The sequence below is a fragment of the Ornithodoros turicata genome, unplaced genomic scaffold (genome assembly GCF_037126465.1).
Source record: "Ornithodoros turicata isolate Travis unplaced genomic scaffold, ASM3712646v1 Chromosome85, whole genome shotgun sequence".
Classification (NCBI taxonomy): Eukaryota; Metazoa; Arthropoda; class Arachnida; order Ixodida; family Argasidae; genus Ornithodoros; species Ornithodoros turicata.
Genome location: NW_026999393.1, coordinates 380,573 through 406,718, shown reverse-complemented (window position 1 = coordinate 406,718; position 26,146 = coordinate 380,573). Strand labels below are relative to the sequence as shown.

General features: G+C 45.6%; 1 protein-coding gene across 2 annotated transcripts in view; it reads left to right on the top strand.

The window, feature by feature from the left end:
• The window catches only part of LOC135374588 (uncharacterized), a 50,773-nt gene extending 25,849 nt beyond the window's left edge, over window positions 1–24,924 (top strand). For both annotated transcript variants that reach the window (XR_010416975.1, XM_064607530.1), the window contains exon 5: window positions 24,712–24,924. Coding sequence is in view for 1 of the 2 variants with exons in the window: in XM_064607530.1 (XP_064463600.1) it covers window positions 24,712–24,775 (64 nt within the window). In the remaining variant the exon portion in view is untranslated. The remainder of the gene's footprint in view (window positions 1–24,711) is intronic.
• The last annotated feature ends 1,222 nt before the right edge of the window (window positions 24,925–26,146 follow it).

Sequence of the window (26,146 nt, the reverse complement as noted above, 5' to 3'; positions counted from 1 at the left end):
AAAAAAACACCTTGATTTCTTCAGGTGTGCATGAGAGCTCCTCACCATTTTTCTGGAGACTGTACATATTTATGTAAGTTGCGAACTCACTGAAAGTTTGGTTTGTGAAATACTGTGTGAAGTAGCTCAATGGCTCCTCTGGCACAGAGGTAGTTGGAGGGGATAGTGGCAGTAAGTGCCCACAGGTTGGAACTCCTTCCGTGTCCACGTCACAGACGCTTTGGTTTTTTCCGGCTGTAAACAAGGTGGTTCCACATCCTCAACTTCTTGGTCATCAGTTGGTGCACTTGGCTACTGATCATCAGCGTTACCCTGTGAATGTTCCCTTAGTTAGCAACGGATTCAGCAGCAAAACGTAATGCGCCTACAGCAACTGTGATGTCTGTTTCATCCTGCTCGTCATCGGAAAGGTTGTCGTCTGTCACTTCACCAGCAGCAATGCTTTCGAGAATACTTTCTGCTGTATCATGCAGAACGTCTCTGGACATAGTCCACAATGTGCTTATAGGCCTAAAAATAAAAATAATTGTCACTGTAAAAGCAGTAGGATGAAACTGGCACTTTGACATGCGAGCGCAGGGCAGATGGAGCCGATCACAATGTGTAACGAATGGACACGCACAGATATGCGTGAAAGTGACAGTAAAACAACTGTGAAACTTTAATAATACTGCATAGAAATGTGAACAGAGGCTTTATGTATCTAAAACTGTGGCAGAGAATTGGTAGCTCGCAAAGAAGATATCAGATGACGCACGCAACGTTCTCTTCGGTGTCTACGCTTGTGGACAGCATGACTCAAACGTGCCAAACAGTTTTTCCGGGCTAGAAAACTAAACCGAAACTTCCCAGCGAAACTGCACACCATGCCTCAAGGGGTGTTGTTGTTATTATTATTATTATTATTATTATTATTATTAGTATTATTATTCCACCCTTGTAGGCCATTACCTGAGGGAGTGAGTACGCACTGCATTCCAAACATCAACATTAACCAGGAGAAGAACAAACAAACAATACAGTAACAGCAATGATGTGGCACAAGATGTGTCTAGTAGTGGAGACAGCCAATATGCTAAAGTAAAGGAAAATGGTTTATGGATGTGTACAGGGAGGACAATGGTCAAGTGAATATAGCTATAATGCGTTCACAAGCCGGTTGTGGTCCGTAGGTTCTGCAATAGGATGTTGGAGGTTATTCCAATCTGATGTCCTTCTGCCTCAAATGATGTGGAATGTGAGCGAGCTAGGGGTGCCTTATGCTGGTGGTCATCGCGTCGGGAGGGATAGGACGATCTGTGAACATAACTGCTGTGGAGCACGGGGGAGTGGTAGAATTTGTGGAATAATGATAACCGTTGAATCACGCAGCGTGTGATCAGGTCGGTGGCTCGGCTTGGTTCTTGAGTGAAGTCACACTTGTGTGAGGTGAACAGTCTTTAAAAATAAATCAAGCAGCGTGATTCTGCAGAGCTTCAACATTGTTCGAGAGATAAGCATGGCAGGGGCTCCATATGGTGCTAGCATATTTGAGCTTGAGGCGGATGAGGGTGAGATAAGCCAGACGCTTTAAGTGTGAATGTGTGTGAGCAATGTGTTGTCGTAGATACCAGATTATGATTTGCGTTAGAGGGTATGTGCAAAATGTGTGTGTTCCATGCAGGGCAGGGCAAAGCAGGAATACTCAAAATTTGTATTATACTACAAATACATAATACTTGCTAAAAATGGTATTATAATACTAATACATAATACATTTTTTTTTCAAGTATTATAATACATAATACTATTACTTCCCCGTATTACTCAGTAATACTAGTAATACTTTTGTGCCGTGGCAGACAGTTATTAGAAAAGGAATCCCAGACATTATTTCTGAAGCCACCGGTCTGGTCAGCGCAAGTTTATTTCAGTTGACTGCACTTAAGAAGAAACATCTTTTCAAATACGCCATCTTTTAACGATCGTCTGTTTGGTCTGAGTAGCAGATTCGCAAACGAAAACAATCGTTCAACCGCACGGACGAACATAAATTAGTGTTGAACTTTAAGAAAGCACTCTTAACTGATGGGTAGTCGTCCAGCATGGACAAGTCTACGCGCTTGTCATCGAGGTACTTGAGGACTTCCAACTTCTCACGGCACAGTGCACAGCTCTCAGGGCATTCTCTCGCGGGACGCAGGTGTGTGTGTCTCTAAATCCCTTTTTTTTTTTGGCCTATATTTTTTTGACGCACCGACCCTGGCTCCATTCTATGACATGACCCCTCTAAGGGCTCCGGGTTGTTCACCCCGAGTGGAGAAGTTTCCCAGAAATTTGAGTCAGCCAGCTCCAGTAATCGTACCTTTGTTGCACGTTGAAGTGTGATCCTCTGTTGGTAGAACTAGGTCGTGTTCGTAGGACTGGAACGGTACCGAAAGCATACACGTGTAAGACCCATCACCTCAGGCAGGACATGTCATAAGTATTACGAGTTTTGCAGTAATACAATGCAAGTAATACTCGAATTTTTTGTATTATAATACGTAATGCAAATACTCAAAAGTATTACAGTAACGGTATTACAATACAATGTATTTGTAATACTGCCCAGCACTGGTTCCATGTTAGGTCAAATAAACTGCTTAACAGGAACATCTCTGGATGAGGATCTCTCGTGCCTGTCTGCCAGTCATGGAGTCCTGTACGGCATCCACAGGAGGCAGGTGCGCAGGCTACTTAGTCCTCCTGAGTCCAGCAGCTGCGTCTCAGGAGGAGTGCTGTCGAGCTGGGAGTTGCTGTTGGGTCTGGCTCCTTCTCAGGCATCCCAGATTATGTAAAGCAGCACAAGCTGTAATGACGCGTGTGGCACAGCGAGGCTTGTGCTGCAGCCGCATGTCGAGGCGGGGGTAAGCGCTGCTTCCAAACACCAAACATCCTTTCAACACTGTTGCGAGTCCATAGATGAGCTTTGTTATACCTGGAGAAGTGAGGAGTTATTTTTGGGCATTTCTATAATGACATGTGCAGTGATCCATGACCTGAAAACCCGAGACGAGGTAGGGACACAAACAGACAAACACAAACACGGTCTCAAACCAGACCATCGTAATTTTTTAGGACGAGACAACTAGGTTCAAATACAGTGGACGAGGATTGTTGAATATAGCAGATACAATTTTCTGCCAGGTACGACCTTCGTTGACAACGATTCTTAGAGGCATCTCAGGCTTGTGATCCTTGATAAGAAATTTGACAGAAAGAGAATCAAACAGCACAGCTTGTGTCGATTTGCATAGTGACTGAAGGTCGCTATCATTGAGAACCGAGCATATTCGCTTCTTCAAAACCCCAACGTTACCAGGAAAACGGGGTCAACAGTTTACCAATAGCTTCCTCTTTCTTAGTTTCGAAAGAATTTACATGGAGGACCGCAAACCCTAGCACTTTTGTCCGTTTGTAACAGACATAAGCTCTTAGAGTGAAGCTAATCAATTATGTAAGAAAATGGTAGAAGGCTTGTTTGTGTTTGTCTGTTTTTGTCCCTACCTCGTCTCGGGTTTTCAAGTCATGGATCGTCACCACCAGCTCGCTTGCTACCTAACTTTCCTTTCGTTATGTGCAGTGAGTTGAGTTGAGTAATGACACGAGTTCCTCTGTGTTGATATGAAATGTTTGTATTTGAATGCTCGAAATTTCTTTGTTCCAATATGAACCTCAAACATAAACTTGCTTCTGTGTCTACGAAACTATTTTTTTTTTTCTGACAAATTATTCATGCGGCACGCAGTCAATACAACAATTACGGTAAAGCTCACCTGTACATTGATTTAGAAAACACCTTTACGGATCGATGCACTTCAGCGTTGTCACTACTGCTGCTTTGAATTCTCACATGTGTACGGTCAATGCATCCGGTCACACCAGGAAACGTTAGTGTCATGAAAATCCTTAATAAGATCATGTATTCAGAGGCCAACGGCGAATGAACCAGTCTTAGAAGAGGTGCCTCGCACTCACCCGTGTGACAAGCATCAACAGTGCCGAACACTGTGGGTTGTGACACTTTGGTGAGATCTCTAGCAGCAACAACCTGGAATGTCCTGGATCCATAAAACCGCAACGTGATAAGCAGCTGCAGAGTAGGAGGAGTGGCCATCCTCCGTTGCCGCTGCTTGCATGAAAAGAGTAGAACAACTCTCCAACTTTGCAGAGTTGCAAAAGAAGGTATCCGCTCGCTGTCGGCGCGCAATACAAATAAATTGCTAGTAGTAAAATTATAGCATGCGGTTATCCGCATCCGATCCGCTGCCCCCGCATCCGAACCGCGAGCAATCCGATCCGCACAACCGCAGAAAGTGATAAATTTTCATCCGAATCCGCAAGTATCTTCTTGCGGATATTCGCTTCTATCCGCGGATGGTGCAGGGCTCTAGCGTCCACATCCGGTAGTCACACAGATTTTTCAGCTGTTGCTGCAATTCATGTTCTGCAGCTGTAACAGTCCTGTGATTTTTGTACGTGCACTTCTTTTCTTTATGTGTCTCTCAGATGAGTGTTGATGAGTTGATACAGTTTTTGCTTTCATTGTTGCCAGACAAGCATCCCGTGAAAAAGTGTGCATAGCCACTAAACAAACTAGTTAGAACTAGCAGGCTACATAATGCTTTCAGACATGTTTTGTTCTATTTTCTAGCCACAGTGAGTCATTGGAGGCAAGTGCTGCAGCACCACAACGATCACTCATTGGCAGAAAGGATTGAGGTAGCCATCAACACCCTGCTGCCAGTTCAACAATCCTCAGTCCAAAAACACAAGACGCCTGCTTGGCAGCAAAGTCAATCAGTTTAGACTGAGTTTTGTACCATAGACTTCGTGCGTGTTTTACTGTGAATAAATGTTAATGCTGAGATCCATGTTGCAATCAATATATCACATTTCTGCATGAATTCATGCCACGGCGGTAGCAGGACTAGTCATGGTCTAAAGTACGTCTAAGGGTGGCAAAAGTAAGGTACAGGAAATGTAGAAACCCTTAACCTGTCGCCTGAATGGAGGGATAAAATTGGACTAGCAGTAGACTTCATGTATAATACATGGTTAAGTGTCTGACCCTGTTCCAGACATCCAGGTCAAAAGAATGTCTAAATCTCGGCTAGTACATAGACATCGGGTGTCCAGGGCTAGATGGCTAGGTGCTAGGCTAACGTTAGTCGTGTTAATTGACGTCTAGTGGACGGATACTTGACATTCGGTCTAGTGCCTAACATTCTATAGACATTTCTTATCTCTTTTTTTTAGACCATCATTTAGACGTCTACTCGCCCACCATGTGCTCCCTGGGTTACGTCAGTTGAAAAGTGACAATCCTGCATGGAACCATTTGTCTTAAAGCGTCTTTCCAAAAACCACATGCAAGAACGAAACTTTTATTTCCGATCTAGAGAGCAAAACACGCGGCGAAATGTGACGATTAGTGCGTTTGTTGTGGCGCCACCACAGCCATGTACGGAATAAGAAAGGTAAAACATGACAGCATCAGCTACGTTATTTATTAACGTCAGCTGAAGAGTGACAATCCTGCATGGATCCATTTGTCCTTAAAGCTCTTTCCAAAAACCACGTGCAAAAACGAAACTGTTCTAATTCCGATCTAGCAAGCAAAACACGAGGGTGAAATGGGGCAAAATGTGACAGCAACAGCTACATTACTTTTTACGTCAGATGAAAAGCGACAGTCCTGCATGGAACCATTATGTCCTAAAGCTCTTTCCAAAAACCACGTGCAAAAACGAAACACTTATACTCCGATCTAGAGAGAGAAAACAGGAGGGGCGAAATGTGTCGAATAGTGCGTTTTATTGTGGCGCCACCGCAGTCATTCACGGAATGAAGGAAGCCAAAATATGACACCATCAGCTACCTTATTGTTTACGTCATCTGAAAAGCGACAATCCTGCATGGAAACATTTGTCCTAAAACTCTTTCCAAAAACCACGTGCACAAAAGAAACTGTTATATTTCCGGTCTAGAGGAAAAACACGAAGTCGAAATGTGTCAAATAGTGCGTTTAGAGTGGCGCCACCGTGGTCATTACTGCATGAAGGAAGCGACATATGAGCACCATCAAGCTACCTTATTTTTTCGTCAGCTGAAAAGTGACAATCCTGCATGGAAACATTTGTCCTAAAACTCTTTCCAAAAACCACGTGCAAAAACGAAACTGTTACAATTCGGTCTAGAGGGAAAAACACGAGTCGAAATGCGTCGAATAGTGCGTTTTATTGTGGCGCCACTCCGCGTTCATTACGGAATGAAGGAGCGAAATGTGAAACCATCAGCTACCTTATTTTTTACGTCAGCTGAAAAGTGACAATCCTGCTTGGAAACATTTGTCCTAAAACTCTTTCCAAAAACCACGTGCACAAACGAAACTGTTATATTTCCGGTCTAGAGGGAAAAACACGAGGTCGAAATGTGTCGAATAGTGCGTTTATTGTGGCGCCACCGCAGTCATTCACGAATGAAGGAAGCAAAATATGGCACCATCAGCTACCTTATTTTTTACGTCAGCTGAAAAGTGACAATCCTGCATGGAAACATTTGTCCTAAAACTCTTTCCAAAAACCACGTGCACAAACGATACTGTTATATTTCCGCTCTAGAGGGAAAAACACGAGGTCGAAATGTGTCGAATAGTGCGTTTATTGTGGCGCCACCGCAGTCATTCACGGAATGAAGGAAGCAAAATATGACACCATCAGCTACCTTATTTTTTACGTCAGCTGAAAGTGACAATCCTGCATGGAAACATTTGTCCTAAAACTCTTTCCAAAAACCACGTGCACAAACGAAACTGTTATATTTCCGGTCTAGAGGGAAAAAAACACGAGTGCGAAATGTGTCGAATAGTGCGTTTATTGTGGCGCCACCACAGTCATTCACGGAATGAAGGAAGCAAAATATGACACCATCAGCTACCTTATTTTTTACGTCAGCTGAAAAGTGACAATCCTGCATGGAAACATTTGTCCTAAAACTCTTCCAAAAACCACGTGCACAAACGAACTGTTACATTTCCGGTCCTAGAGGGAAAAACACGAGGTCGAAATGCGTCGAATAGTGCGTTTATTGTGGCGCCACCGCCAGTCATTCACGGAATGAAGGAAGCAAAATATGACACCATCAGCTACCTTATTTTTTACGTCAGCTGAAAAGTGACAATCCTGCTTGGAAATATTTGTCGTAAAACTCTTTCAAAAACCACGTGCAAAAACGAAACTGTTATATTTCTGGTCTAGAGGGAAAAATACGAGGTCGAAATGTGTCGAATAGTGCGTTTATTGTGGCGCCACCACAGTCATTCACGGAATGAAGGAAGCAAAATATGACACCATCAGCTACCTTATTTTTTTAAGTCAGCTGAAAACTGACAATCCTGCATGGTAACATTTGTCCTAAAACTCTTTCCAAAAACCACGTGCACAAACGAAACTGTTACATTTCCGGTCTAGAGGGAAAAACACGAGGTCGAAATGCGTCGAATAGTGCGTTTATTGTGGCGCCACCGCAGTCATTCACGGAATGAAGGATGCAAAATATGACACCATCAGCCACCTTATTGTTTACGTCACTGAAAAGTGACAATCCTGCATAGAAACATTTGTCCTAAAACTCATTCCAAAAACCACATGCACAAACGAAACTGTTATATTTCCGGTCTAGAGGAAAAACACGAGGTCGAAATGTGTGGAATAGTGCGTTTATTGTGGCGCCACCGCGGTCATTACGGAATGAAAGAAGCGAAATGACACACACCAGCTACCTTATTTTTTACGTCAGCTGAAAAGTGACAATCCTACATGGAAACATTTGTCCTAAAGCACTTTCCAAAAACCACGTGGCACAAACGAAACTGTTATATTTCCGGTCTAGAGGGAGAAAAACACGAGTGTGAAATGTGTCGAATAGTGCGTTTATTGTGGCGCCAACCGCAGTCATTCACCGGCACGGAATGAATGAAGGCTAAATATGACACCATCAGCTACCTTTATTTTTTACGTCAGCTGAAAAGTGACAATCCTACATGGAAAAACATTTGTCCTAAAACTCTTTCCAAAAAACCACGTGCACAAACGAAGCCTGTTATATTTCCGGTCTAGAGGGAAAAAACACGAGTGCGAAAATGTGTCGAATAGTGCGTTTATTTGTGGCGCCACCACAGTCATTGCACGGAATGAAGGAAACAAAATATGACACCATCAGCTGCCTTATTTTTTTACGTCAGCTGAAAAGTGACAATCCTGCATGGTAACATTTGTCCTAAAACTCTTTCCAAAAAACCACGTGCACAAACGAAAACTGTTACATTTACCGGTCTAGAGGGAAAAACCACGAGGTCGAAATGCGTCGAATAGTGCGTTTATTGTGGCGCCACCGCAGTCATTTCACGGAATGAAGGAAGCAAAAATATGACACCATCAGCTACCTTATTTTTTAAGTCAGCTGAAAAGTGACAATCCTGCATGGTAACATTTGTCCTAAAACTCTTCGAAAAACCACGTGCACAAACGAAACTGTTATATTTCCGGTCTAGAGGGAAAAACACGAGGTGCGAAATGTGTCGAATAGTGCGTTTATTTGTGGCGCCACCACAGTCATTCACGGAATGAAGGAAGCAAAATATGACACCATCAGCTACCTTATTTTTTACGTCAGCTGAAAAGTGACAATCCTGCATGGTAACATTTGTCCTAAAACTCTTTCCAAAAACCACGTGCACAAACGAAACTGTTATATTTCCTGGGTCTAGAGGGAAAAACACGAGGTCGAAATGCGTCGAATAGTGCTTTATTGTGGCGCCACCGCAGTCATTCACGGAATGAATGAAGCAAAATATGACACCATCAGCTACCTTATTTTTACGTCAGCTGAAAAGTGACAATCCTGCGTGGAAACATTTGTCCTAAAACTCTTTCCAAAAACCACGTGCACAAACGAAACTGTTATATTTCCGGTCTAGAGGGAAAAAACACGAGTGCGAAATGTGTGGAATAGTGCGTTTATTGTGGCGCCACAGCAGTCATTCACGGAACGAATGAAGCAAAATATGACACCATCAGCCACCTTATTTTTTAAGTCAGCTGAAAAGTGACAATCCTGCATGGAAACATTTGTCCTAAAGCTCTTTCCAAAAACCACGTGCACAAACGAAACTGTTATATATCGGTCTAGAGGGAAAAACACGAGGTCGAAATGTGTCGAATAGTGCGCGTTTATTGTGGCGCCACCGCAGTCATTCACGGAATGAAGGAAGCAAAATATGACACCATCAGCTACCTTATTTTTTACGTCAGCTGAAAAGTGACAATACTGCATGGAAACATTTGTCCTAAAGCTCTTTCCAAAAACCACGTGCAAAAACGAAACCCTTATATTTCCGATGTAGAGGGAAAAACACGAGTGCGAAATGTGTCGAATAGTGCGTTTGTCGTAGGCGCCACCACAGTCGTGTAATGAGTGAAGAAAGTAAAATATGACAGCATCAGCTACGTTATTTTTTACGTCAGCTGAAAAGCGACAAATCTGCATGGGAACATCTGTCCTAAAGGGCCTTCCAAAAAACACGTGGAAGAACGAAACTATATATAATTCCTTCAATTTGAACGAGTGCGGGGGTTGCAGGTTAATCGAAGAGCCTTCTTTTCTAGATAGCACCAGTGGCACCAGTGGAGCGAGTGCAGCACCCGTCTTGCCACTTGCGCTCCGCACGCACCATGCACTGAAGTGAGGGTGTGGAACTAGCTGTTGCAAAAGAAAGGGAGAGGATAGTCGTGATCAAAGCCGATCGTATCCGAAAGCCATGCTAATGGCGGCGTATTTGTTTTTGTAAGTTGTAAGTGCTTGTAAGTTTTCTGTAGTTTCTATGTTCGTGCGTGACGTGCTGCAGCGCTTCAAGTATGTCGTTAGCTGTGAGAATTTCAACGTATCTCTGCACAAGTGTCAACACTTGTGAGTGCCAGCGTGAGGAGGTAATTGTTAACGCCTTGTAATGCGTAGTGTCAGTTTTGTTTTTCATTGTGTCGCATGCAGAGTCTGTCTAAGCACGATCAGAGGCAACTTCTAGGTAGGTGTTGAAATGCTAAAACACGCATATTCGTGTCTGACATACAAACTTTCGAACTGTGCGTAAATAGTGAGCTCTGGCAGTGCGAAAATTAAGTTCGAGACCGCGTGGAAACGCACGTGCCAGGCCTCTTTCCCTTCATATTTCGAAGTTCACCAAGTGAAGTCACGTGCGGGCTTGCGTCATTTGGGCTATACTATTGTTCGATATTTCCTGGGACACAAATTCACGTATCTGTATGCCCAATATGGGGATAAGTCGACTTATCCCCCTTTTACTCATTTGGCTGCAGGGACATACAGAGTGTTTGCTCTAACGTGTCCAGAAATTATGTTTAAAGCGAGCGATAAAAGAAAAGCAAGTTGTACTTTTCTGCTACTTGAGTAAGAAACAGGTACTGCTTCACTAGTAGCACCTGTTTCTTTGTCAAGTAGCTGAAAAGTAGCGCTCATTTCTCTTTTATCGCCGTCCACCTTTCCTCATGAATAGCCTGAAGTCGGCGTTGGCCTTGTATGCTTGACACCAACCCCAGGCCCTGTATCTTGCGGTAAGTGCTCTGTCACCAGTGGAAAAAATATCACCTCGTCTTCATGTCTTTGTGAAGGACACACCCCACGGCATTGATGGCTGCAGGATCAAAGTTCATCGTGACTTCTTCCGGGTCTGGGGTAACACCCAAACGTTCGCATGCGTTCACTGTCGCCCTCAGGAACTCTTTCGTAGGTTTTCCTTGTCCTTGCTCACCATGAGGCGAAGACTGCTGGAACTACACTCTGCCCCAAAGGTACAAGTACGAAGTAGAGTTGCCGAAACCAATTAGGCACAGGTCAAAGTTCCCATCCATGAACCACAGGTCGTTCCATTGCTAAAATCCTCAGGCACACAGGAGAACCAAAAATTAGCAGCCTCTCGTTGCCACTGCCCTGCCTGTTGTCATAGAATAGGAAGTGCTCTAGTTGAAGTCCCTCATTTGTGGACCATGGCTCTTCGACGATAAGGTCTGAAAGGCTGGCCGGCACAGGAGGGTAATGTGATGATCACCGCATTCCGAATGCTTCGCCTGATGCTTTGTTCACTCTTTAGCATGCCCTTCTTTTTCTCTTGTAAGTTATACGTGCTCTGAGAAATCATGGCAGCAGCGGTCGCCAATGTACATTGAGATAGTTCCTTGATCTTCGTCCAGACCCTTCACTTCCATTGATTTTGCAGACGTCTGGGGTATGATTGTGAGGGTCAGAGACCTTTACTCCACCAGCAGACGTTATTGCTGCCCCTTTGCAAGCTCCCGTCCTGTGGACACTGCCAACGGGTACCAGTCTTCAGGAGCTTCTGCTTCGTGTACTGATATCCTTTGAACGCCAAGCATTCGCTGCCCTTTGCTGTTTTCAGAATTTTCATTTTGCTGATCTGAAATATATGTAGGAAGGTATTTCCATGTGGGCTTAGGCTTTCCACAGTGTGCTAAGAAAAAGTCTGGATCGGGTCCCAATACTGACAATACAATGACTCAAATAATTAGGGTAGCTAAAAGCATAGAGGGTACAACTTACCTAAGGGTGCTCCCAGGGACGTGGTGGTTGCTGCCAAGTTACCACGGTCCAGAGGAAAGTACTGTCATGCGTGCAGATCTCTATGTGCAGATCATGGCACACTATTGACAGGTGGAGGCTATGCCGGCTAACCCACTTTTCTATGAGGCACCACCACTAGCCAGTGTGCCCTGCTGAGCGTTACTTTTCCTTTTCCTACAATGAAACCATGGTCCGTGTGGCCAAGGTGAATGCACTTCACTTCTTGTTACCCCGCGCTCTGGGCAAATCCCTTCAGAGTAGGATGCCTTTTATCCTTGCCTTGTATCCACAGATCTTACGAGTAATTGTGCCTTCCTAAGCTTTTCTCTTATGTTCCACAGACAAACCTATGGCCCCTGTGAACAAGGTAGATGACCTGAGTGAGTTCTTTGACCACTTTCACGGGGAACGTTCGCTGAAACAGTGAAAGCTGGCATGGGTTTTCCCCATGACACAATTTTCTGTGCCACGGTTCTACGACTAAATGTGAGTCGTCGACTCTTCGTTTGTTATCTTGTAAACCGTCATCTGACCTCTGTGGCCAAGGGAAGTGAGCTTCGTCCACAGGCCTTCGCGTATTGTAGAACACTTTCTCATGGTTTAAATGCTTATCACCATCCTCAGGTTCCTCCTGTATGTCGCCTTTTTTTTTTTTTTTTCAGTCTCTCTTGGTATTATTATCCCTTCTCTTTTTCGAAGGGGCGCAAATAAATTGCGTGGAGCGAAGTTGGCCCAAAACACACTATCTCCACGTTGCAGCATATCGCAGTATAGGGTACCTCCTGTTTGTAGTCTTCTTTCCTCCTCCTTTTTTTGTGTGTGGGTGCCTTTTTATCACTTGCAGTGATGGAACTGCTGCGCCATTTGCGCCAAAGTGCGCCATTTGGGATTGCCTGCGCAACCCCGCGCCGAAAAAGCAATTTTCCCTAATTCTGCGCCACAGCTGCGCCGAACAAAGATGGCCTGGTTCGAACGCATGAACACGAAACAAAAACCGCGAGCGATGCTCCCGCGCCCTCTCTATTCTCGTCATGCCTCTGAACAACGAAGGCAGAGTCACGCCAAGTCACAGGCCCCAACAAAAACGCAACAATAAGTGCGAAGTATACTCGCTCCGAATACTGTTGTCGTCTATCCTTGTACAAAGGAATGAACAGGACTACCGATATTCCCCCAGTAGCTCACTATACAGGGTGTTCAAAATTAAGCTTTCACTATCACTTTTAAATAGGCGAACAAAAGAAAACTGGTGCTACTTTTTTCTGTTCCTTGAGTAAGAAACAGGTGCTACATAATTAGCAGCACCTGTTTCTTCACAAGTAGCGTAAAGTTATCATCCCGGTTTCCTGTCATCGCTGTGTTTGGCGTAGCGCTCGTGAAACTTCGCTGTTTGTTCGTTCCTCTTTTCCCCGTTCTCCGCAGTGTGTCGCCACCCCTAACGTGAATCGTGCAATATGTTTTCTATGTTAACTTAATACAAGAATCGAACGTTGTTGTACTTCAAAGAGAAGTTGTCAACAATAAAGCGCACTGTTAGTGCATCAAGTGTGTGCGTACTGACGAAAGGTGGGTGGGTGTGGTGCAAATTTACCGAGCATTGGACACGTCACGTGCCTGCGATAGAATGTTGGCTCGTTTGCATGGGAGTTGTTTTTAAACAACTGCGTTTTAACTAATTGTGGATAGGCATAACTGACGATGCTGATTCCGGAGTTGCCGGCGCCTGTACTATGGATCACTCCAGGCTTTCCGCTACTGCGTAACATCGCGCGTGCTCGCAGGGTGTAGGCGCGTAAGGACAGCGCGAGCAATTGAGCATTCAGGACTTGAACCGTACATGCCGATACTTGTTCCCAGATGTCCTGAACCCCAATAATTCACTAGAAAGTGGAGAGTATGTATTGCAAACACGATGTATTGCGCGGGACGCAGTGGAATACATACGCGGAGGTGCGCCATTCTGTGAAATTCTGCGCCAAATGCGTTTTTTTTTTGCGCCAGAGCCAGCGCCCGCGGGCTTGGAGGTAGTTCCATAACTGCACTTGCTTCACAACCTCGCGCCCACTCTAGTGATTGTTACGAGGAACATTTTCTCTGGGAACATTTCTTCCGGGGCATTTTTTATGTTTCCTGCAGACAGGAACTTCAACTTCCACTCAAGGAACATGATCTCCCTCTACCTCACGTGACCGTGTCAGCGGTGCTATTGAGTGTTGTAATCGGAAAAACGTGTGTACCAATCTAATAAGTCCTATTATACTGGCCATCTAGAACATTATTTTCATGGTTGTGCTCCTTTACCAACACAGATAAGATCGATCCTAGCTGCTCCATTGCACTAAGATGACTTTGCTCCGCCTGGCATCACCATCAATGTCTGACTAGTGAAATCTGCTTTTTCTGCATGAAAACCCTGTGTGAGCGGCGTTACATTGAAAAAAGGGGATATGTCATGCTCCTGGTTTTTGTTCAATTTCTGCAAGTCACACATTCGAAAACGGTGCTAATAGGATGCGAATGTAGAGTAGACAAATACATACATGTTCCGCACTTTGCATTTGCATTATTCGAGGAAACCCAGCTGCAATTACTTTACAAAATATTCACTTCTAGTTTCCATTCACACATTCTGTCATCCCTGTCAGCAGGATGGCCTTATGTGCCAGAATGCTACCCATTCAAAATTGTAACTTCAAGGCAAACTTGCAATCCCTTCCTTCTTATGAGCCGAAACATAAAATAATTGATACATTAAATGAACGACACGATTATCAAGATCCCAGCCATGCAGTGTGAAAAGCGATATTCCATATCTAGAGCCATAACTCAGAACCCGTAGCCCTCCTACAAATGGGCTGAAACCAGCATATCAACAAGTGCCTTCTACTGCTGCAGGTTGCACCCTATAGCTATGTGCATGTTATCAGAGATACAAATAATAGGGAACAAAATGGGGGTGGCTGGCTGACTGGAAGTTACTTGGGACCACACATTTATTAGCAGTGAAAGGAAACAGAAATGTACGTTGTGCCTTGAAATTTGAAAAATGTGCAAAATAAACATTGCAGCAGAACTTTGACTGTTACAAAATTGCACACACCTGTTTTTGCTTCATTTCAGACCCTTACTTCATCTTGGGGAGCCCGTATATGGAAACTTGCGCCAACATACCCTCGTCATCGATAGCACTTTATTTAGGTGAATATGATGCAATAATTTTCTCCGTGCTAAGGGTAGCATGGGCACCGAGTGCTTGGGGGCCTGCGCTCTCCCTGAACTTTCCCAGGGGGTGCGTACCCGATAAGTCCCCTGAAACCCTTCCTGACCTATGTGTATGCCCTCTCCGGCAGATTTTAAGTGCTCGCCTATGTGAGGTAGTTCTGTGAAGGATATATCGGCAAGCATCACAGTTACTGCATTTCTGTAGTGTAAGCCTGTACGTTGCTACGGTTGAATTTACGGCCATCAAGCTGCATTATTGTATGCTGTAAGTGATACTATGTTGCTCACCGTATGCTGTTGCACTTGGAACCAGTGGAGTGGCCCATACTTTTTTAAATGTGGGGACTTGGACCCCCATAGAAGCAGCAGAGGTATAGTATATCAAATGAAACTGTGTGTTAAAAACAAACAATATCTGGTAGACATATATGCTGCAGGTTGATAAAGTGATCACTAAGTATTGTCCAGCCAGTGCTTGAGTGCATAGCGGATCCCCCTGAGCCGACTGTGAAGAAATGGTGCGACATCTACATAGTTGACTCTATTTGACTGTGACCCTGCTGGGAACTGCTGAGTGTTATGCATTGTTCTGCTTGATGACTCTAGGGTGTGCACTGTAGGGGTTCATTGATAGCTTTAAATTTATTTCAGCGAAGGAACATGCTCTATGGTTGTTCAAGGTACAGTGGCAGGATGAAGACCCATGGGTATCAGGAAGGCTTAACCACAGCAGTTACTGTTGAAAGGTAGGTAAATTTCCATGTCTGCCTCCATGTTTTGTATGTATACAATGTGTAACTCGGTGTCCAAGACAGCTTGTAACAAAGCAGCTCGTAACCTGAATGATGTGTGGCATCACAGGGACGTATTGTTTGCGTGGGGAACCATTTGGTTGAAGTACTTTCAGTGCTTGCTATATCTATCTGCATAACTAACACACTGCTTACTGAAAGGTGTCACACCATTTTGCAGTGATACAGGTATGTGGAAATACGAAACGTGGTACAAAGACTATGGTATGGTTAGGCAACATCACAGCTTGGTGCATTTAGAAAATTGGCAACAGCAACAGTAAATGATGGAAAAGTGATGAGGACATGGGATGTTTCCCCCATGGTAGCCACGGGACCCTACCCAACAAGACTGAAGTATGCGTGTATACCTGCCAACTTCTCGATTATGCTGGAAACACCCGAATTTCGTTCAGTCTCCCGATTTTATGGACTCACCCTCCAATCTCCCGGAAAACTGAGGCCTTGAGCTTTTCTTCTCTCATTTTCATTTAAAAAATGGGCCAATGCATTCCTGAAGAACTACATAGCCTGTAACATGTGTTTCGCGGCATGGCCACACATGGCTGGAATCACGGGAGATAGTGTGTATCATTGTGTCCGTGTTTCTCGAGAAGACGGGCTATCTATCATCCTCTCGTCAGTCCAGCCTTGTACAACAACAGTTTGTCTTCTCCGATGGCGTTCTCCAAACAGAAGAAATATCTGCATATGTTCCTCATACGTGCCAAGTGCCTTTTCATGGGTATTCTGTTTGAGCCCAACCAGTGTGGAGCATAAGCGACCATGCTCTTCTGGAAGATGTTCCCAAAATGTCACGAAATGAAGCGCCATTGGTGTGGACGGACGAAGCCCACTGCCATCACCGGTGAAATTGCTGCGGCAGCAGAAAATGCAATGTTGGAGAGCCGGAGACGACGCGTCTTTGTAATTTTGGTTGACGGAAGCAACGAGAGGGGGTCACAGCCCCACCCGATAGTGGCTATGTATGACGTAGATGAATCTCAATACAGTGGCGTCCAAAATTAATGCCCCCGGCCTCCTCTTGTCATCCTGCGGGAAGTCCTCCGATCTTGAAGTTAGTCAGGTTGGCAGGTATGTGTGTGCAAATTTGGGAAATGTCAGCATAGTCGATGGCACAGACATCCTACTATCTAAATGGTGTCACTTGTGCCTCCTTTCTGCAAGTGGCACTCTCTTCTGGACAGTACATTCAGTATCGGGGAGTCACAGGTGGTCCCATTATGCTCCATGTATTTAGCTATTTCACATGCTACAACACAAGGCCTGACACCCATACAGAGGCTGAGTGCCCCAAAACTGACAGCATTGCCCTAGTTTGCTGAGATATATCTCAAAAGACAACTTCAACAACTTCAGTTGTTTGTTCACTCATGCATTTGTTGCCAATCGTAGCCAGCTTTTATAGATGCAGGAAATTTTGAAGTAAAAATGATTAAGTGAATAATGTTCCACGTGGTCATTCTGCAGGCATGGCACACATGATCTTTCGTGCAACACAAAAACTAAAACAACAAGAATCACATGTTGTCTTTTTCATTAGTTCACGGTCAGCCCTGAACTGGAGCCTCGAATTAGTTAGTGCCCGCAAATGAAATACCGTATTTACGCGATTCTAAGGACCCCCTTTTTTTTCAAAATGTGGCAGCCCAAAGTAGGGGAGGGTCCTTACATTCGAGTACAATGACTTCGAGATATACAAATGCCTTTAAAAAAGCGAAAATCCTGGCCTTTATTGCGCTAAGACGTGTCGTCACCGCCGTCAGTTGAAACAACGGAATCAGAGTCGGAGTTCCCGGCGAGGTTATCCTCCCACAAAATGTCATCTTCTGTGCCGTCCGAGGCGTTGCTTATCGAGCACTTTTTGAAGGACTTTTCGACAATCTCTAGGCAAATGGCTTTTCACGCATCGGAAACCCACTGCGTGATGGTTGCCGGAGACGCCTTCTGTATCTTGCCAGCTGGTATCGGCTCGCAGGCACCATCCCGAATCCACGCTTCGTATTCCGCGCGGAGATTCGCCTTAAACGGCTTGTTTATGGAGATGTCGAGGGGTTGGAGAACGGATTTCAGCCCGCCAGGTATAACAACGAGGTCGCTGTCGTGTTTCCTACACTGCTCCTTCACTTCCTCCGTAATGTGGCCCCGGAAAGAATCGAGCACCAACATTGATAGGAGACGAAAAAGTGCTCCCGGAAGCCTCAGCCACACGGTCTTCAACCAGTCCACCATAAGTTCGGATGTCATCCAACCCTGCGCTTGGCAGCGGACAACAACGTCCTTTGAGAATGGCTCCTGTTTCGGTAGGGTCTTCCGCTTCAGAATCAAGTACGGAGGCAGCTTTCTGACGTCAGCCGTAATGCACAGCATTACAGTAACACGAAATTTTTCGTGCCCCGTGGTACGGATGGTCACTTCCTTTGCGCCAACTTCATTAACCGTTGTAGACCGCGGCATGTCTAAGTACACAGCAGTTTCATCTGCATTTCCTATCTGTCCCATCAGGAATCCCTTTGTTCTTCGGAGGTCAGCCACATAACGTTGGAAACTGATAACTTTCTGCTCGAAATCTTGGGGCAACTTCTGGCAGATTGTGGTGCGATGACGAATCGAAAATCCCTGGCGTTTCATAAAGCGTTGCACCCAGCCACGGCTGGCTCGAAACACGCTGCGAGGAATGTCCAATCTCTTCGCTACTGCATTAGCTTTCTCACGGGTGCCGTCGCAAGTCACCGAAAATCCGTTTCTTCTTTCTTCTCTGATGTACTCAGCAACTTCAGCTTTGAGCTCCGGGTGCTGTCCCCGTTGGGGGCCCGTGAACTTCTTCCTCGTGGAGGCACAGCCGAAAATCTTGTCCCGCCGCCGCCGCCATCGTATCACACATGTCCTGCCAACACCGTATTCTTCTGCAGCGTAGTGGTTACTCTTCGATTCGGCGCACAAGATAACTTTCCGCTTAAACTGTGCGGAGTACGATTCACGTCTTGAAGTCATCGCTATGGCAAGACAAGCGAGTGTCCAGCGAAGCCGCGCAACCAAAACCTCTGTGGAGTGCAGGGTCGCACGTGGCTGGCGGACTCCGCACGGTCGGCGAGGAGAAACGAAGCGAGGGCGAAGGATGACTCAACGTCACGGGGGTCACGGGAGGCATTGCCGTGAAGTTATGGCGGAGGCGCGGAGGGCCCAACGCGAATGGTCTTGCCACGCCAGGCTCTGCGCAAGGATCCTTAGATTTGTGTGCAAACTTCTCTAAAATTGCAGGGGCCAAACTAAGGGGGGTCCTTAGAATCGCGGGGTCCTTAGATTCGATAAAATACGGTATACAGTGTATTGTCCACTTGGCTACTCCAGACTTTATTTTGTAATTACCTATTGTATGTTCAGGCTTGTCGACGCTGACCATACTTTAGTTGTACAGTTGAACCTCTATATAACGAAATTGCAAATGTTGGCATTTTAATTCGTTAAATAGAGGACTTCGTTAAACCGATCACGCAAAAAAATTATTAAAAAAAAGCACGGCCGATCCACCGATATATAAGAAATTTGTGAATGCTGGTTCTTTGTTTCGTTAAATCGAGATATTCGTTAAATGGAACACGCCAAGTTAAACAAAGATGGCCGCCGCACTACCAGCGCCGCGCGTACCGCAAAACGTCATTTGTCATAAAACAGGTACTAAGGTAAGAAGGGCACAAAATATCAGGCTTTATTCATTACATAACGCTAGGTAACGAGTAATTTGTGCACAATATCGTTCTGAGCGTTCATAACCATCGTAACTCTGGATGACCTCGACTGCTTTCTCCTACACGATCGCGTATCGAAGTTTCTTGGTTGGTTCACTTGCACTCATGACGTCCGGAAAGAACAACTGTACACCGCCGAAAAGAACGAGAAACGGGTCTGATGGAACCTTGAACGACAGGGGCTTCATGCCCATTTTACCACCGTCAGCATCAGTTCGTGCCTTCTCACGCATCAGCGGCGCGAACAAAAACAAGTAATGAAAAGGCACAAAACCGCAACGTAGTGTCGTCTTCATCAACACAAGCAAATTAGACTTTGTGCGATGTCAGCAATGCGTGTTTTCTTGTCCGAAAACAGGTGCGGAGAGACCCTCGCGCCGGTTTCGAAACGGCGTCGGCGCAACGACTACCGGCGGCGGAGACGCACATGTCGGCACCCTCGTGCCTACAGCACGTGACAACCAAAGTAACCAACGAAAACTCGCGTAAGGACAACAGAGAGGGAAGGTTTCTCCTCCTTTTCTTCGTGGTGAAGGGGAAAGACACGTGCAGAAAAGCCCAGAGACTTCGTTAAATAGAGGTGACCAAACGAATGTATTTCGTTAAATCGAATGCAAAAATACATTGGCATCTATAGGGATGCGTTCGTGCAACGGAAATTTTTCGTTAAACAGAGGATTTCGTTAAATCGACGTTCGTTATTGAGAGGTTCAACTGTAGTAGAATGCGTAAGTCGCCATAAAACAGTCCTCCACACTGAAAGACAAACAAATGGCAAATTAGGGAGTCACATTAGCAAATAACACGTACTTTATTTACAACTGAATGCAGATGTCACTCATGGCCGTACAAAGTAATCCGTGAGCTTTGCCCGAACCGTCCTTGTTAACGTCGGAAGCACACAACGTTCATAAGTCCAGATCGCCTCCACTGCTCCTTCCTGGTTCTCTTGCGCTGTCGCCTAACGGCGCAGTGAGTCGATTGATTTGAGGACATCAGTAGCTGTAGTAGGCTTTGGCTCTTCGTCCGGTCCATCGCTTTCGACAGTGTCCCCGGCGTCCCCCGTGTCACGCACTGAGTCCACGACATCGTCGTCGTCGTCGTCGAGCTCCTCGGTAGCTACGACACAACTGTCACCGTTGATGTATTCGGATAGTTCCACGCCCGCCGGCACTGCACCCTCCCAATCCATCAGAGATTCCCATGCCTGAACGAGCCCAGGTTGCACAGTTTCAGTTTCTGCTGCTGTTTCCTGCTCGCAGAGGCCAAGCAAGGCCTTTCGAAAGCAGTTCGCAATGATCACCGCTCCCGTTGACTGCCACGCAGCTGACAGCATCTCCGCCATATGGGAGACTTCCACTTTTGTGGGCAATTTTAACCTCAGGTTTAGGAGGAGCCTGTCGATCAGGCGACGCCGGTACGCAAACTTTACACTGTTTATTATGCCTTGGTCCAAAGGCTGAATCAACGATGTGCAGTTTGTGGGAAAGAAGTGCACTTGCACATTGCTTAGTTCCAGACCCCGAATGTGGTGCGCCGAACAATTGTTCACAAGCAGGCACACATTTCTTGTCTGGTTCTTCATGTCGTTGTTGAGCTCGTTCAGCCATTCTACGAAAATGCTGCGCGTCATCCACGCTTTAGTGTTCGCCACGTACTTTACGGGGATTCCTGCAGCATTTTTGAACGATCGTGGTCGTGCACTTATAACGCCAATAACCAATGAGAACTCACGTGAGGTCAGCGTCAAAACTCCTCCCTTCTCCTGCGCGACGGGGGAAGCGACCCGTGTGGAAGCTTTCCGTTGCCCGCGGCTTTCGTTAAATGGAGACAACCAAATGAAGGCATTTCGTTAAATAGACTTTAGAAATGCATTGAGGTCTACGGGGACGCGTAAACGTCACAAAATATGTACGTTAAATAGATAATTTCGTTAAATAGACGTTCGTTATTCAGAGGTTCGACTGTACAATGAAATTATGTTTCGTAGTATCACTTCAACATGTTGTATTCATGTATTGTGCACCAAAGCGTCCCGAAGATGTCAAGGTGAGCTCAAGGCCGTCAACTGCTGCTTGTTAACGAAAGGAACATTTCACCCGTGCACGATGCATGGCATCGTGCACTAAAGTGCGCATGGGTAGCGTGGCACGGAAACAGGATGGCGCATGCTCGCTCTTGGAACTCAGTGTTGATACTCTGAAGTGTAGCTTATTTAGTGACTCTTGGGACGCTGGCTCTGGCTCGTATGCTTGTTTACCCATATGGTGTCCGAATAGATGCACTTAAGGCCGACCCGCATTGAGCGTATTACGGTGGCCTCGTGATTCGTCTCGTGAAAACTGGCTCTGCCACCGTATTTCAGCGCGTCTGCGGTGTGAATTCTTCAGGCTTCTTCACACAATGCTGTGTGGTGGTGGTTCCAGGTGGCATTTTTTCCATTACCATGACACTTGGCCAGCTGGACTTGTAAAGTACTCCTTGTACATGTTGCGGACGCCTGCTGCGTCAGTGCTGTAGTTGCGTGCTGATGTTCACTGGACGTCCAACAGTGCTGTCCGATGTTCCTGTTCTATATTTCTCCAGGAACCTCTCCTGCAGTTGCCAAATTCATCAGGGGTGTCCTCTTCTTCAGTTAGCAACCTCTGATTCACGAGGTAGTCGTGGAGGACACAGGAGGCAAGGACAACATTCTCCACATTTTCTGGAGACAGGTTGATGACGCTCAGAAAAATTCGCCAGCGGTTGGCCAGGATGCCGAAGGCATTTTCAGAACATCGCCTATAGCATAATAAATAATAACATGTCAGTGAACATTTTAAATGGAAAATTCTGGGTGTTTTACATTGCATGGGACAGTCTGTAGTTGAAGATTGTCTCATCAGGTGGCAGCATCTTGCCAGGATAGGGATGCAAGAAGTCTTGTCAGAGCTGAAGAGCCTCATCTATCAGTACATGAGGGAAAACATCATCAGAGTTTGGCAGCCTTGCAATTCCGGGCATTTGCAATGTGCCAGACAGGAGCCTTCTTCCAATGGCTGACTCCTTAAACACTGCACTATCTGCAGCTCTTCCTGGTGTTCCCACATAAATCATCCTGAAGCGGTACTTGCTGTCAACAACAGCCATCAGCACAATTGAACATGTTCTGTGAAGGAATCGCATTTAGTACTGCAGTGCAACCTACGTGTACATTAATATCCTTCACATTGTCTTGCCTTGTAGTTGTAAAACATGCTGCCAGACTTTTTGGGAGCACCGATTTGGACATGCTTTCCGTCCACTGCACCCAAACAGTTCGGGAAACTCCAGCTCTGTGCATACCCGAGGGCAATCTTCTCCCACTTCGATTTGGTGGGTGGCTGCATCATGAAGAGTTTGGATTAAAACTTAGAACAATAACAAAGTTTGGCTGCTATGCAATGTTGACGTTACCTTCATCATTAGTGGTTGTAGTCTACTCCATGACACTTTGCATGTTACGTGGATGGCCTCCCTTGCGGTCTCCAGCCCCACTAGGTAGGCAAGTGCGACGTCCATAATCTGCATCCCAGATGAAAGGAACCTGGACATTTGATCATGTGTTTCTTGTTATACCAGTATTGTGGTTTCATTATCTTTATCTCAGTGCAACACATGCCAGGCACATGTCAGAATATGCTGAAGGAAGTGTTGAGTTTACCGGATCGTCATAGCGGGCCTTTCATGCGAGGAGATGGGCTCCCTCACAGCATGCTCTTTGGATGGAGCACTTTGAACCAGGCGATGTAGTTTATCAAATGTGGTCGAGGGCATCCTGTAAAACTTCTGGAACATTCTGTCGTCACCACATTTCCGCATGGTATCCATTTGCAAATCATTAGAAAGCCTGCTATGTGAGTAAGGAGTAATAATAAGCAAAGCCAGTACATAAAATTTGAGTTAGCTAGTAATCGTGTGAAAAACAAAAAGAAATGATGGGCATAGTTGCTAACATTGCCTATTAAGATTTTACCAAAGATAATTTTCAGAGAAGTAGTGTATTAGATATACATAATCTGTATGATATAACAATAGGCTGTCTATTTGAAAGTTAGGTAAGGTTCCTCATCATATTCACTCAGAGCACAGAGACTTCTCACGTAGCACACAGAAACACACTCCATGCGGGTCGGCCTTTATGCTTCGTTTTCAGCAAATTTATTATTCTGTATGTGTGGCGTCAAGACAGGAGGCATAGATTCCCGAAGCTGATCAAACATTTATGGTGACTTGCCAGGAATTGTGCGAACGTATTCGTGTGAGTCAGGACGGCGGGTTCCCCGTGCCGATTAACTGTATGTGCCTGCAGTCAGCTGCAGTCCACTTGGACGACCTCTCTTTTTTTTCTACAGGCTTGTTCCAATCACGCTGAGAGCAGCATCAACCTGGAACTTCATCATGTCTCTTACTTCCTTCTTGGGAAGACCCTCGGCACTGGCATCCCTCAGGTATTCCAACCATGAATTTGCCATTGCTAAGGATGCAAAATGGGATATCATCCTCACCGGCCACTTCTTCGTCTTTGTGCGCAAGGGATACAGTGACATGACAAAGTCTAGTTTGTCGACACCCCACATGAACTTATTGTAGTACTGAATGGCCTGTATGCTGACATGCTCCTTTTTTGCTTCGCTCCTACTCCGCACTTCACTGACAGGATGGACTCCTACAAGGCTGGATGCCATGTTGACAATGCCATTATCCCTCCAGCGCACAATCACAATGTCGCCCTCTTTCGACACCCTGCTGTCTAGGGTCCCACATCGCTCTTTCTTCAGAAATTGCAATTGCAATACAAATAAATTGCTAGTAGTAAAATTATAGCATGCGGTATATCCGCATCCAATCCGCTGCCCCGCATCCGACCGCGAGCAATCCGATCCGCACACCGCAGAAAGTGATAAATTTTCATCCGAATCCGCAAGTATCCTGCGGATATTCGCTTCTATCCACGGATGGTGCAGGGCTCTAGCGTCCACATCAGGTAGTCACACAGATTTTCAGCTGTTGCTGCAATTCATGTTGTGCAGCTGTAACAGTCCTGTGATTTTTGTACTTGCAGCTTCTTTTCTTTATGTGTCTCTCAGATGAGTGTTGATGCGTTGACACAGTTTTTGCTTTCATGTTGCCAGACAAGCATCCCGTGAAAAAGTGTGCATAGCCACTAAACAAACTAGTTAGAACTAGCAGGCTACATAATGCTTTCTGACATGTTTTGTTCTATTTTCTAGCCACAGTGAGTCATTGGAGGCAGTGCTGCAGCACCAACGATCACTCATTGGCAGAAAGGAATGAGGTGGCCATCAACATCCTGCTGCCAGTTCAACACTCCTCAGTCAAAACACAAGACGCCTGCTTGGCAGCAAAGTCAATCCAGTTTTAGACTGAGTTTTGTACCATAGACTTCGTGCGTGGTTTACTGTGAATAAATGTTAATGCTGAGATCCATGTTGCAATCAATTATATCACATTTCTGCATGAATGCATGCCACGGCGGTAGCAGGACTAGTCATGGTCTAAAGTACGTCTAAGGGTGGCTAAAGTAAGGTACAGGAAATGTATAACCCTAGACCTGTCGCCTGAATGGAGGGATAAAATTGGTCTAGCAGTAGACTTTATGTATAATACATGGTTAAGTATCTGACCCTGTTCCAGACATCCAGGTCAAAAGAATGTCTAAATCTCGGCTAGGTACATAGACATCGGATGTCCAGGGCTAGATGGCTAGGTGCTAGGCTAACGTTAGTCGTGTTATTTGACGTCTAGTGGACGGATACTTGACATTTGGTCCAGTGCCTAGACATTCTATAGACATTTCTTATCTCTTTTTTTAGACATCATTTAGACGTCTACTAGCCCACCATGTGCTCCCTGGGTTACGTCAGTTGAAAAGTGACAATCCTGCATGGAACCATTTGTCTTAGGGCCAGTTCTCACTTGGCGACGCGCGACGCGGCGTCGTGAGCGGGCGGCGGAAGTAGAGGTGCATTTCCTCCGCCCCGTCAGCGCGCACAGTATTCATGTTCCCACCACAGTGGCCTTCCGTCGTCCAAAGCAGACGAAAAATCAGGGGGCGTGGCATTTCTGTGTCACCTAATTGGTCGCCAGCTGTCGTTCTCGGCAGCTCTCGCCGACGTCGTGAAAGAAGTTCGACATGGCAGTTTTTTTGGCTCGACGTCTCTCCTCTCCCGACTCCGGAAATGCGCGTCTATTTCCGCCGCCCGCTCACGACGCCGCGTCGGGCGTCGCCAAGTGAGAACTGGCCCTTAAAGCTCTTTCCAAAAACCACGTGCACAAACGAAACTGTTACATTTCCGGTCTGGAGGCGAAAACACGAGGTCGAAATGCGTCGAATAGTGCGTTTATTGTGGCGCCACCGCAGTCATTCACGGAATGAAGGAAGCAAAATATGACACCATCAGCTACCTTATTTTTTACGTCAGCTGAAAAGTGACAATCCTGCATGGAAACATTTGTCCTAAAGCTCTTTCCAAAAACCACGTGCACAAACGAAACTGTTATATTTCCGGTCTAGAGGGAAAAACACGAGGTCGAAATGTGTGGAATAGTGCGTTGATTGTGGCGCCACCGCAGTCATTCACGGAACGAAGGAAGCAAAATATGACACCATCAGCTACCTTATTTTTTACGTCAGCTGAAAAGTGA